At 42.7% G+C, this 12,500-nt stretch overlaps 1 protein-coding gene and 2 pseudogenes across 1 annotated transcript; 1 reads left to right on the plus strand and 2 right to left on the minus strand.

Annotated features, from left to right (window-relative positions):
* LOC137995294 (extracellular calcium-sensing receptor-like) overlaps window positions 1-2,772 on the minus strand; it is a 2,984-nt pseudogene extending 212 nt beyond the window's left edge.
* A 3,652-nt stretch (window positions 2,773-6,424) lies between these two features.
* On the minus strand, window positions 6,425-10,135 carry LOC137995296 (extracellular calcium-sensing receptor-like; annotated as a pseudogene).
* Window positions 10,136-11,853: 1,718 nt separating this feature from the next.
* Window positions 11,854-12,405, plus strand: LOC137995297 (uncharacterized). The gene has a single exon (XM_068840869.1). The coding sequence runs from the start codon at window positions 11,854-11,856 to the stop codon at window positions 12,403-12,405; it is 552 nt and encodes a 183-aa protein (XP_068696970.1).
* Window positions 12,406-12,500: the final 95 nt, after the last annotated feature.

Below are 12,500 nucleotides of genomic sequence, written 5' to 3' on the forward strand. Positions count from 1 at the left end.
TGATGACGACGAGCCAGACATCACAACAGTGTATTTCCCGCGAATCCATCAAAGCAACTGGATAGAATGTCAGCCACGATATGACCAGCACATAGAGCGCAAACGCAATGAATTTGCCTTCGTTGAAATTGTGTGGAAGTTTCCTGGATTTGAACGCAACGTAAACGCAGACAAACGACAATGGTGACCAAAATGGAAACAAGCAGATAACGGCAGAAGGTTCCCGGAAGCGTAGACGTGATCTTACATTCGAGATAGTAAGATGTTCTCACGGATTTGTCTATTTCTGGGTGCAGAGGATCCAAAGAAACCAGATAATGAGAACAAACATCCAAGCCCACAATACCGACAATGGTAAGAATATGTTTGCGCTTCTCGATGAACCGGCTTTGGTGAGTGCAGATCGCGGAACGCGAGGCTCAAACACATGCACAACACGCTTTGTCTTGACCCCAAGAAACAACGACAGCAATGGTGTAAAAGATGTAAAGCCACGCTTCTGAGACTGGACAGATGATAGCGTTGGGTTCTGCTAAGTTTATCAGGGCCCACAGATAGGTCATGGCAATGCTAAAGAGAAATAGGTAACTGAGTTCTCGATTGGAGGCTTTCACAATTGGTGTGTTGTTTTTCCATATGAACACACCACCGACAAGTGCTGTAACGAACACACCCAAGCAGGCAATTAAGGTAATAATTATCCCTACGGGGTTGTCCCAGTGAATGCGCTCCAGGGGTACTGGGAGGCATTTTGTGCGTTCCTCGTTTGAGATGTGATCCACAGGACATTTAGTGCAATTCATGGCCCCATAGACGCTGGAAACTGTGTCCTGAGAACATTTGATGCATTGGCCACAACAGCTTATCTCTTCCGTCTGTCGGTATACCGGCTTACACGTTTTCACTGCAAACCGTCGCGGGATTCTACCCGTTACCCCATCGTTCCAAACAATGGCACTTAAGTTGAGGTTGAGCCTCTGTGCTTCCCAATTCCCTAACCGTCTCTACGCGTCTTCCGGTGGTCTTTATCCACTCGGTAGTTTATGATACTATAAGTAGCTATGGAGTCGCCGTTTTTATCAAAAAAGGCGTTCTACGTTTCAGTCGTGAAGTTGACTTTCTTCAAATATTCCAAGACATCTTTAGGGTCAACGTAAGGTCTCGTTCGCGGGCAATGGCTCATTGGAGGGGATTAACACTTGAAAATGGCGTCTAACGCATGTGCGATTGCGTACACAGCGTTGATAACATAGGTAGTTTTACTGTCATAAAGGCTCTTATCAAAAATGTCCTCCGTGACTCTCAGGCTGTCGGAGCAACGCTTCTTTCCACCGGACGGCATTACATTGAAACTGCAATCATATTGGTTTTCCCAAAATACCCTCCACCAGGGGTCAGACCTGTAGAAGGATTGGCGTGACAACAGATATTGCTTATATGAAAGGACTGTAAGTTCAGTAAAAACAACCCCCAACATTCCCTTGAGGACGGGCTGAAGCTCCTTCTCGTGAATAACAGCCTCGTTATTTCCCCAGGCTTTCACTAGCAATCCATATTTTTCCTTCCAGGCCCTGGCTTAAAGCTTCTCTTAGCACACTGAGTGCTGAATTGCGACCACAATACAAGAGAATCACGCCCACATTTTCCAATAGTTTAAGCTCCTCAACAATCTTTCGAATTTTGGCCGTTTTCTCGTCATTCATGGGGAAGAAATTGTCGTAAGCGATGCAGATTCTTTCGAGGTTGGAATGTTTGTGGAAGAATTCTATCCCCGATCTACCGTAGGCATCGTCAGCGGCTATGGCAGCCACGTAAGTCCAATTAAAAATATCGGGCAATATCCGACATCACTTTGGATTGAAAGCGATCCGGGGGCAACGGTGCGAAAAAACGATGGATATGCACTGCTACTGAGTTCGTCGCTTGTAGCGTCATAGCTGATAAGTGGTATATCCTCAGCTTCTAACAAATTGGGACACCAGAATCGATGATCTCGACGTTCCAGTTTCCTACAACCGCAACGACCGGGGCCAGCTGACCCGAAGGGAAAATGATACAAGTCTCGTTTAGTTGTAGACTGCTGAATGCAAATTTGTAAACATTTACGTAATCCAAAGTGGAGTTCATAGCGCGACGATTTATGAGGTTTGTATCTGAGATATCATATCCGAGGCGTAACGTTAGGCAAAAGAGTTGTGTCGTTGTTGATTTGTTCAATTGCAAAGATCATAGCTTTCAGCACAAAGACATATATTTCGACCTAAATCCTCCATGTACATGAACGGGAAACAGTCCGCCGATGACAACTTCTCCTGACTTGCTAATTCTTAGTCCTGGGACAGTGTCGCTTTTTAAGGCTACCTGTTGCCAACAAGGCTCAAAATCATTGGCAGCAAAAGTCCGGAGTAGAATTTATCCAAACCACGAAATATTAACATTCATCAGCGTTAGAAAGTTGTCACTATCAATTTTGAAACCCCTTGGGACAGCTCGGCTAATTTCTCCTTATAAGAATAGGGCTTGATGCCTACAAATTAATGAGAGCACAGCACTGATTTACCAGAGGCTGGTTGCATTTTTGTTTCCTTATCGAAAGTTAAATTGTTTGCGGGAGTTTTGAACTTTCTGTCATGCACGCACACACCAGACGTCAATCAAAATCAATCAATTAATGATTCAGTGCATGGGGCGCGATCCGGAACTTCGGAAGGTACAAACTGCTGTCAAGAGATGTCTCACAAGGGAACCAGCGTAAAATAACCAGAAGGACATGATCTTGAAGCATGTAACTTGCATCTTTTTTCCTTGGAACAAAGCTGGGGATTTTAGAACACTAAATTTATGCCCAAATATGGACAAAAATAAGATCGAAGCTCGACGCGTGTGAAAAATAAGGAAATTTTTAGCCTTAAAAAAAAGCCCTAGCTCTGAACCAGAGTTAATGAGCTTCTGAAATGACCTAATAGATTGGGTGCTGACGGGCGTCTTTTTGTTGTTTACGAAAAAAAAAAAATGAATTGCGGCATGGAGCGATGATAACCATACTTGTCGTTCGAAAGCTTGTGAACAACCAGATAACGATCTTAAGCACTGATGTGGACATTTATAATACACTTATTTTGTTTACTTCGTTATTTTTCCAATAACTTTTATTTTCGGTATGTTTATCATTGGTTATGGTTAATGTATTTGTTTTTTTTTTGCGATTGGGTGCATTTCCGGACATATCTCCGTGTCGTTTACTGGCCAAGTTATCGACTACACATTGAGTCATGCCAACCTTATGTGCTGATCAGTGGGATTCGGAGTTTCATCTTGATGAGTATTGCCACGAGGAATTGTATTTTTGAAAAAACAATATTGAAATGATCAATAGTAGAGACTGTTTCGTTAGTAAGTGCCACAGCTGGAAAGGAAAGGAACTTATTTAGGTATCAAGTCTTCCGGCGCTGAAGCACTATTGGGGACACTGTAAACTGAAATCAACAAATTAACGCAAATCAGATCAAATGTTGGTTTTTGAGGAGAGGGATAACCGGAATACCAGAGAAAAACCTCTCTTATCGTGTATTCTGGCTTTCCATGCCCCATCGGTTGGGGATTCTGTTATTTTGGTTTTAATAAAATGCCTGACATATGTATGCCATAAAATAATGGAAAGACTGTTAGAGAATGTGCGAAGAGGGCTATACGTGGATGGTAAACCCTGAACGTAATTGAATTATCTTTACAATAGATTGATCCGAGTGCTCGACGGGTCTCACGTCGAATGGTTACGGATATATCATCAGGGCCGGCTGGGGGGGGGGGCTAAATTGTAGGGGTTGGCGAAGCATCAACCTTGGGTGGTAGTCTAACAAAGAATGGCCAGAAAAATCTTCGGCATCTTCATTAACCATTTACCCTAGTTGTAAGTTCACCCAATTGGATCACAGAAGTTCAGTCTCTGAACATTTATCTTAAGATTAACAAGTCCAGGGTCCGAAATTCGGACCCTTTCTTCGATTTGAGTGAAAAGAAGTTTTAAAAAAAAAACACGATCGTTGAAAATGAAGACTTACAAGTCTAGGGGCCCGAAATTCGGACCCTTGCTTTAAGTGAATGAAAATAAGTTAAAAACTATCGTTTAAACCATGAAAATGTAAAATTTAGAAGTCCAGGGGTCCGAAATTCGGACCCTTGCTTCTGTGTATCTAAAATTCTAATAAATAATTGTAATGTATAGGTTTTTTTTAGCATGCAAAACCTCCTCGAAGTTCGTACCCTTTTTTTAAAGTGAATGAACAGGGCTAACAAACTGTTGGTTAAAATTGCGAGATTCTTAAATATGGAGCTCCGAAACTCGGAATCTTGCGTTACTGTTTGGATTCACAAAGGTTCTTGAAAATGCATCTGTTTGAAAAATATGAGTACGAATTTTGAAGCCCACAGTTAACATAAAGAGAAAAATAATCCAGATTAAAACGAGTCATACTTTTTGATGTAACATCATAATTTCTGAACAAATTTGTAACAGAATTTATATTTTCGTCACTCAATTACTTTGAATTTAGAGATTTTACAGACTACGGATCTCAAAAAAACACCAAGAATAAAATTCTACTGTATTTTAAAATTGAGAAAACATCAACGCAAGCATGAAAAATTCCGGGTTTACCTATACAGGATAGACTTATACAGAGCTGGGAAGAACTATCAATGTTCCGAATCTAAAGATTATTGAAGACAATGCGGAACAGACAGCACGTTTTAACCTCAAGGGCGAGACCATTCAGCGTTCTGGTACTTCCCGTGACGAGCAAGCCTTGATTACGAATTAAATTTAAAGAAAATCCCTCCAAGAAACAGAAGAAAAGCGCTTCTCAAGTCGTTATGACCTTAAGCTACAAGGATAACGTCAAAAACGAAAATCGTCGCCTCGTGACAGGAAAACTGCTGACGGAGATGATTTTTCCGATAGCAATTTAATGAAAGGTATTGTAAGCACTTGCAATGGTCATCGCTGTTATGAACACTTCTTTAGCTATATAGCAGCGGCCAAATAAAAGCTTGAAAAATTCAGTTAACTGAATAGAGTGTGTAATGTGAAGGGCTAGATTTCTATCCCATATGAACCATGTGAGCGTTAGCCCTACTGATGGAAATGGGCCCACACAGGGACAGAGAAAAAACTCTGACCAGGGGTGGGAATTGAACCCACGACCTTCGGGTTTAGATCCGCCGCTCCAACCGACTGAGCTACAAGATCAGACAGAAGGCCGTGGGAACTGAAGATGTTAAAGTCACGGCAATGAACATGTACAGTACAAGGAAAGGTTACGTTTATACAAACGTTGGCCGTGTAGCACTTATACTTTAAACAGGAATAGAGTGCAATGTGAAGTGTTAGATTTCTATCTCATATGAACCAGTGAGCGTTAGCCCTACTGAGGGAAATGGGCCCACACAGGGACAGGGACATTGTACTTGTACATGTCATTGCCGTGACTTTTAACATCTTCAGTTCCCACGGCTGCTGCCGCTCTGACCTTGTAGCTCAGTCGGTAGAAGATCTAACCCGAAGGTCGTGCCGTTCAATTTCCCACCCTGGCAGAGTTTTCTCTGTTCCCTGTGTGGGCCCATTTTCCATCAGTAGGGCTACGCTCACATGGTTCATATGGGATAGAAATCTAGCACTTCACATTACACTCTATTCTTAACTCTGTTTAAAATATAAGTGCTACACAAAGCCAAACGTTTGTGTAAACGTAACCTTTCCTTGTACTTGAAAAATTCAGCCTTGCTCAGCACTTGTACCCACAGAGGTCATAGGTTCATGGCGCTACTTCGTCTGCTAAAGTAGCGCTTATAACAACGATCACCATTTTCAAGTGTTATCACCCTCTTCGCAGTTTGAAATATATAACTTTTATGTCTTTTGTTCTTCATAAAAACCCATTCCTCCGTCCAGGGACCTGTTTCTCGAAACTAAGTCCCGAAACTTTTTGGTTGCCATAATTTGTCCGCAGTATCTTAAGAAGGCAGAAGTTTAGGTCGTTAATTTTCACAAAAAGCTATTTCCTTAAACGGGCAAATGGCAGTTTCACAAAGGGCCTTTAGGTCCCGAAACATTATTGGCGGGACTTTCGAGAAACGGGAAATAGGGGTAAAACGGTTCAATACCCGAAGACGGAGAAAAAGAAGAAAGCCTTTAATTTAACACACCATAAGTCTTGGGGGCGACTGGTTGAGTGACTAATTGCCAAGTGTGTGGAATTGTATTCGGGACTCGGGCTTCGGGATTCAGGGAACACCGAAGACTAATCAAGACGGTCGTCGACGACGGGATTAGAAGACTGGGCATACGCATAGAGAACCAAGTTCGTTGTGTTGCCTAGCGCCCTTATTACTTTAAAGAAAGGTTGCTATCAAGTAAATCAAACTATTATAAATAGGTGGTAACCTTATTACTGCCTTGAATTTCACCGGTGTGTGAGAGTTTTGGGGTTCTTGATACCTCGGAGTACGTGGTTGCGGATAACGCTGATCCTTGCTGGGAATAGCTGCTCTCCGGAAGATGTGCCTTTTGTCGGGATTCTCCGTCGACAGTGCCCCGACGGAAGGCGTGGCTAGAAACTTGGCTCTTCATGTAAGACAGACATCGTATTTTTCTCAGGATGCAAGAGGATGATGTACATCTTAGGCACAAAGATGCAGACAAGCAGACCAGTTGCCGAAATGATTGAAGACGAGCCAGACACCCAACAGTGTGTTTCCCGCGAATCGTCAAAGCAACTGGATAAAATGTCAGCCACGATATGACCAGCAAATAGAGCGCAAACGCAATGAATTTGCCTTCGTTGAAATTGTGTGGAAGTTTCCTGGATTTGAACGCAAAGTAAACGCAGACGAACGACATGGTGACCAAATTGCAACAAGCAGATAACGGCAGTAGCTTCCCGCAAGCGGAGACGTGATCTTACATCCGAGAAAGTAAGATGTTCTCACGGATTTGTCTATTTCTGGGTGCGGAGGATCCAAAAGAAACCAGATAATCAGAACAAAAACATCCAAGCCCAAAATACCGACAATGATAAGAATATGTTTGTGCTTCTCTATGAAACCGGCTTTGGTGAGTGCAGATCGCGGAACGCGATGCTCAAACAAATGCACAACACGCTTTTGTCTTGACCCCAAGGACAACGACAGCAATGGTGTAAAAGATGTAAAACCACGCTTCTGATACTGGGCAGATGATAGCGTTGGGTTCTGCTAAGTTTATCAGGGCCCACAGATAGGTCATGGCAATGCTAAAGAGAAATAGGTAACTGAGTTCTCGATTGGAGGCTTTCACAATTGGTGTGTTGTTTTTCCATATGAACACACCACCAACAAGTACTGTAACGAGCACACCCAAGCAGGCAATGAAGGTAATAATTATCCCTACGGGGTCGTCCCAGTGAATGCGCTCCAGGGTACTGGGAGGCATTTTGTGCGTTCCTCGTTTGAGATGTGATCCAAGGGACATTTAGTGCAATTCATGGCCCCATAGACGCTGGAAACTGTGTCCTGAGAACATTTGATGCATTGCCAACAACAGTTTATCTCTTCTGTCTGTCGGTATCCCGGCTTACACGTCTCACTGCAAACCGATCGCGGGATTCTACCCGTTACCCCGTCGTTCCAAACAATGGCACTTGAGTTGAAGTTGAGCCTCTGTGCTTCCCATTCCCTACCGTCTCTACGCTGGCCTCCGGTGTCTTTATCCACTCGGTAGTTTATGATACTATAAGTAGCTAGGGAGTCGCCGTTTTTATCAAAAAAGACGTTCGACGTTTCAGTCGTGAAGTTGACTTTCTTCAAATATTCCAAGACATCTTTAGGCTCCACGTAAGGTCTCGTTCGCGGGCAATGGCTCATTGGAGGGGATTTACACTTGAAAATGGCGTCTAACGCATGTGCGATTGCGTACACAGCGTTGATAACATAGGTAGTTTTACTGTCATACAGGCTCTTATCAAAAATGTCCTCCGTGACTCTCAGGCTGTCGGAGCAACGCTTCTTGCTACCGGAGGGAGGAACATTGAAACTGCAATTATATTGGTTTTGCCAAAATACCCTCCACCAAGGGTTAGACCTGTAGAGGGATGTGCGTGACAACAGATATTGCTTATATGAAGGGACTGTAAGTTCAGTAAAAACAACCCCCAACATTCCCTTGAGGACTGGCTGAAGCGTTTTCTCGTAAATAACAGCCTCGTTATTTCCCCAGGCTTGACTAGCGATCCATATTTTTCCTTTCAGGCGCTGTCTTAAAGCTTCTCTTAGCACACTGAGGGCTAAGGTGCGATCACAATACAAGACAATCACGCCCACAGTTTCCAAGAGTTTAAGCTCCTTGATAATCTTTCGAATTTTGGCTGTTTTCTCGTCATTCATGGGGAAGAAATTGTCGTAAGCGATGCAGATTCTTTCGAGTTTGGAATGTTTGCGGAAGAATTCTATCCCCGATCTACCGTAGGCATCGTCAGCGGCGATGGCAGCCACGTAAGTCCAATTAAAATATCGGGCAATATCCGACATCACTTTGGATTGAAAGCGATCCGGGGGCACGGTGCGAAAAAACGATGGATATGCACTGCTACTGAGTTCGTCGCTTGTAGCGGCATAGCTGATAAGTGGTATATCCTCAACTTCTAACAAATTGGACACCAGAATCGATGATCTCGACGTTCCAGTTCCTACAACCGCGACGACCGGGGCCAGCTGACCCGAAGGCAAAATGCTGCACTTCTCGTTTAGTTGTGGACTGCTGAATGCAAATTTGTGAACATTTACGTAATCCAAAGTGGAGTTCATAGCGCGACGATTTATGAGGTTTGTATCCGAGATATCATATCCGAGCGTAACGTTAGGCAAAAGGGTTGTGTCGTTGTTGATTTGTTCAATCGCAAAGATCATAGCTTCGGCCAAAGACATATATTTCGATCTAAATTCTCCACGTACGTGAACGGGAAACAGTCCGCCGATGACAACTTCTCCAGACTTGCTAATTTTCAGTCCTGGGACAGTGTCGCTTGTTAATGCTACCTGTTTCCAAACAAGACTCAAAATCATTGGCAGCAAAACTCCGGAGTAGAATTTATCCAAACCACGAAATATCAACATCATCAGCGTTAGAAGTTGCGTTAACACCACTATTAAGTTTTGAAACCCCTTCTGGACAGCTGGGCTAATTTTCTCCCTGTAAGATTATGGCTTGATGCCTACAAAATGAAAGCACAGCACTGATTTACCAGAGGCTGGTTACTTTTTTGTTTCCTTCTCGAAAGTGAAATTGCTTGCGGAAGTTTTGAACTTTTTGTCGTGCATGTACACACCAGACGTCAATCAAAATGAATCGGCTTAATGATTCTGTGCATCGGGCACAATCCGAAACTTCGGAACTGCTGTCAAGAGATTTCTCACAAGGACTCCAGCGTAAATAACCAGAAGGACATGATCTTTAAGCATGTAACTTGCATCTCTTTTTCTTGGAAGAAAGCGGGGATCTTAGGACACCAATTTTATGCCCAAATATTGACAAAAATAAGATCGATGTCGGAAATAGCATTGTTACTGGGTTGGCTATGGGCAAACCCAGTCGAGGTCTGCGTTTAGTTTGTTTGTTTTTTTTTTTTTCCGTGTCGGTAAAAGTCTTGCCTGTCACTCCCCTGGTAAGTGGTGTCTTTGTGTATAGAGCCTTCTGCGCGTATTTTCTTAGGATCGAGAGGGTAGTGGAACTGCGTAGATTTCTCTGGTGGACACAGTAGAATCATTGACTTTGCCTGCAATGGCGTCGAAAGTCATGCAACGCGAATGGCGTTTTAGTGGATCCTTAAACAAAATATACCCTTATGGAGCTCAATAATGGAAAGTCAGTTGGATAAACTAGGCATGAATCTCAAAAGCGACGAGTACTGGACTTCGACAACAATCTATCGCCCGTCGAAATCAAAGTGAGCAGTATTTACCTGAAGTACATGGTAATTTGACACAATTGAGTTTCTTGTCTTCACGCACGTAATGAAATAGGAAGAGGTTTTCGCCTCTAAGAGCAAATATGTTGTTTGTTTCAATAAAATTTTCGCTGGAAAAGGATTCTGTGGTATTTTCTGCCTTTGTGAATTATAATATCATGTTGTGTATTGCATTTTCGAGCTTAAGGTTGAAATGTGATATGGGAGAAGTTTTTTAGTAATGCTCTGTAAGCAGGAAGGGTTCACAGGCCTGTTGGAAGCGTGCTTGAGTTTCAACAAAATGAGCCCCAAAATCAGTGAAAACTTGTGACGCACATGAATAATAAAGTAGCTGCTATTTCCAAAATGATGGAATTACCTGGTGATAAATAACGTCGTACGCGTCTTGGAGAGTAAATTTTGACTTTGCATAAACAAGAGTTGGGCGATTGTGATCTTTGTTTTGACTTCGCTCATTTCATTGTCAAACTTTATAACACTTGACAGAAAAAGAAACTTACAAAAACCCGGTATCTTGCCATCATTTGACACAGATGCTTCACTGTTTGGCGAGTAAACATGCCGCGGTAACTTAATCACGGCGCCCGCTGAATTCCGGCCATGTCACTTTCGATTTTGCAATTTACTTGAACGTAGCAAAAATCTCCCAAAATGTTTGTCGCTGATCGTAACTTTTTATATTCTATATTCACGGTTCAAAATTAATGTTGTTTTCATGTCGTAAATATTTTATTCTCGATCGACCGTCCGGGAAACTTCCCTCTGCTCTTTCTGAAACTGTGTATCAATCGTTATTTGCTTTTTCATCAATATTTGTTTTGCATAAAGCAAGCTAACAGAATCTGTACCTTGCTGAGTTCGCATTTGTTAGCGTTAATAGTACTTTCGGTCAGATGTTTCTGTTTTTTAAGAGGGGTTTATTGTTTTGGTCTCCCATCCTAACACTAACCCCGCGAAACAGGGCTTGACTTCAGTGAGCTTCGGTATTACAAAGCTGTCAGATGCTCAGAGGGCACGCTTAAACTTGTGGTGAAAAGAAGTTTATCAACATGTCAGCCCAGAAGCCAGTGTTTCTCACTTCCCATTTATTTTCTTCAATCTTTCTGGGTTCAGTACTTTGCTAGTAACCACATGTCTTCTCGGACTATTTACCCAAGACTTCTACCATGGCACTACAATGATAGACAATACCAAAACAATATCGTGCACTGTTAGAGCTACATATTACGCAAGGACAGGTCTGTTTCGTCGTACGAACGTGTGAGGACCTGTGAGCCAAAGGGCCTCGTCTGGTATGACTTTTTAATGACCGCCCAACTTGAAAAAAATTGTCTGGAACGGTGCACGTACCACAGGCAACTCAGTGTACCCTAACGGAGGGTCTAGTTTTTATTAAGTCAGGATTGATTGACAAGTCGGTTCTAGAATTACAGGGTATCGTTTTTGCTATTGTAACCGTAGAGCTTAAGTTTTCTTTTTTTATATATCTCTATTGATTCGGAACTCAACTCGGTACTGCGAACTGTGACGTGAGATGTTCTTTGTGATTAAAAGTGATTCAAATATACAGTGAGATTTGTCGTGGATTACTATCATTACAAACGGGTACATTCGCGACAAAGTGGCACCTCCGACGGGACTGACAGCAAAAGAAATTATTAGTACTTGAGTATTCCGTGTGAATATGGATGCAGCATTATCCACGTTGGATACGAAACTTATCCAGCTTTAATTTGCGAGGGAAAGAACCGAGGAGACAATCCAAAGCAAGCGTTGTGACAAAATCGAAAGACAAATCAAGGCGTTAAAGGAATTGTCGGGTGAGGTTGACCAGCTGAGAAGAACCATAGAAGGGATGAAGATAGCCGACAAGGAGAGCGCCGAGGAAGTAAAGAAATGGAATGATCAAATCGAGGAAAAGATAACCGAGGCAGATGACAACGTTTTAAGGTTAGAGGAATGGCTCAAAAAGGCCAAGAGAGAGGAGAATCAGAAGATCCGAGAAGAAGAGCTTGATTACGAACGACACCTTTTCGAAACGCGTCTAAAATTTCAAACCGAGTTGAATGCAGTCAAATCGAACAAAGCTGAGGGAAGTGAATCCGCGAACAACAGTGGTGACCCAGTGACTGGGTTGGAAGCAAAATTGCCGAAGTTAGTGATTACCAAATTCAGCGGCACGTTCCAAGATTGGCCACGATTCTGGGGGCAATTCAGTGAAGCGATTGACAAGTCAAGTATTGCTAGCGTTACCAAGTTTTCCTATTTAAGAGAACTGTTGGCTCCGAAACTGAGAATGTCCATAGAAGCTCTTCCATTTTCTGCTGAGGGATACAATCGTGCTGTTGCTATCTTAAAGGATACGTATGGGAAAGACTCAGAAATCGTGAAGGCCTACAAATTATAAAGAAATTGTGGAGCTGCCAGTTATTTCCGGTGTACATCTGAAAGCGATCCATCAGTTTCATGAGCGATTAGCATATTGTGTACAATCGTTGCAAA

The sequence above is a fragment of the Montipora foliosa genome, chromosome 3, assembly GCF_036669935.1.
Source record: "Montipora foliosa isolate CH-2021 chromosome 3, ASM3666993v2, whole genome shotgun sequence".
In the NCBI taxonomy this organism is placed as follows: Eukaryota; Metazoa; Cnidaria; class Anthozoa; order Scleractinia; family Acroporidae; genus Montipora; species Montipora foliosa.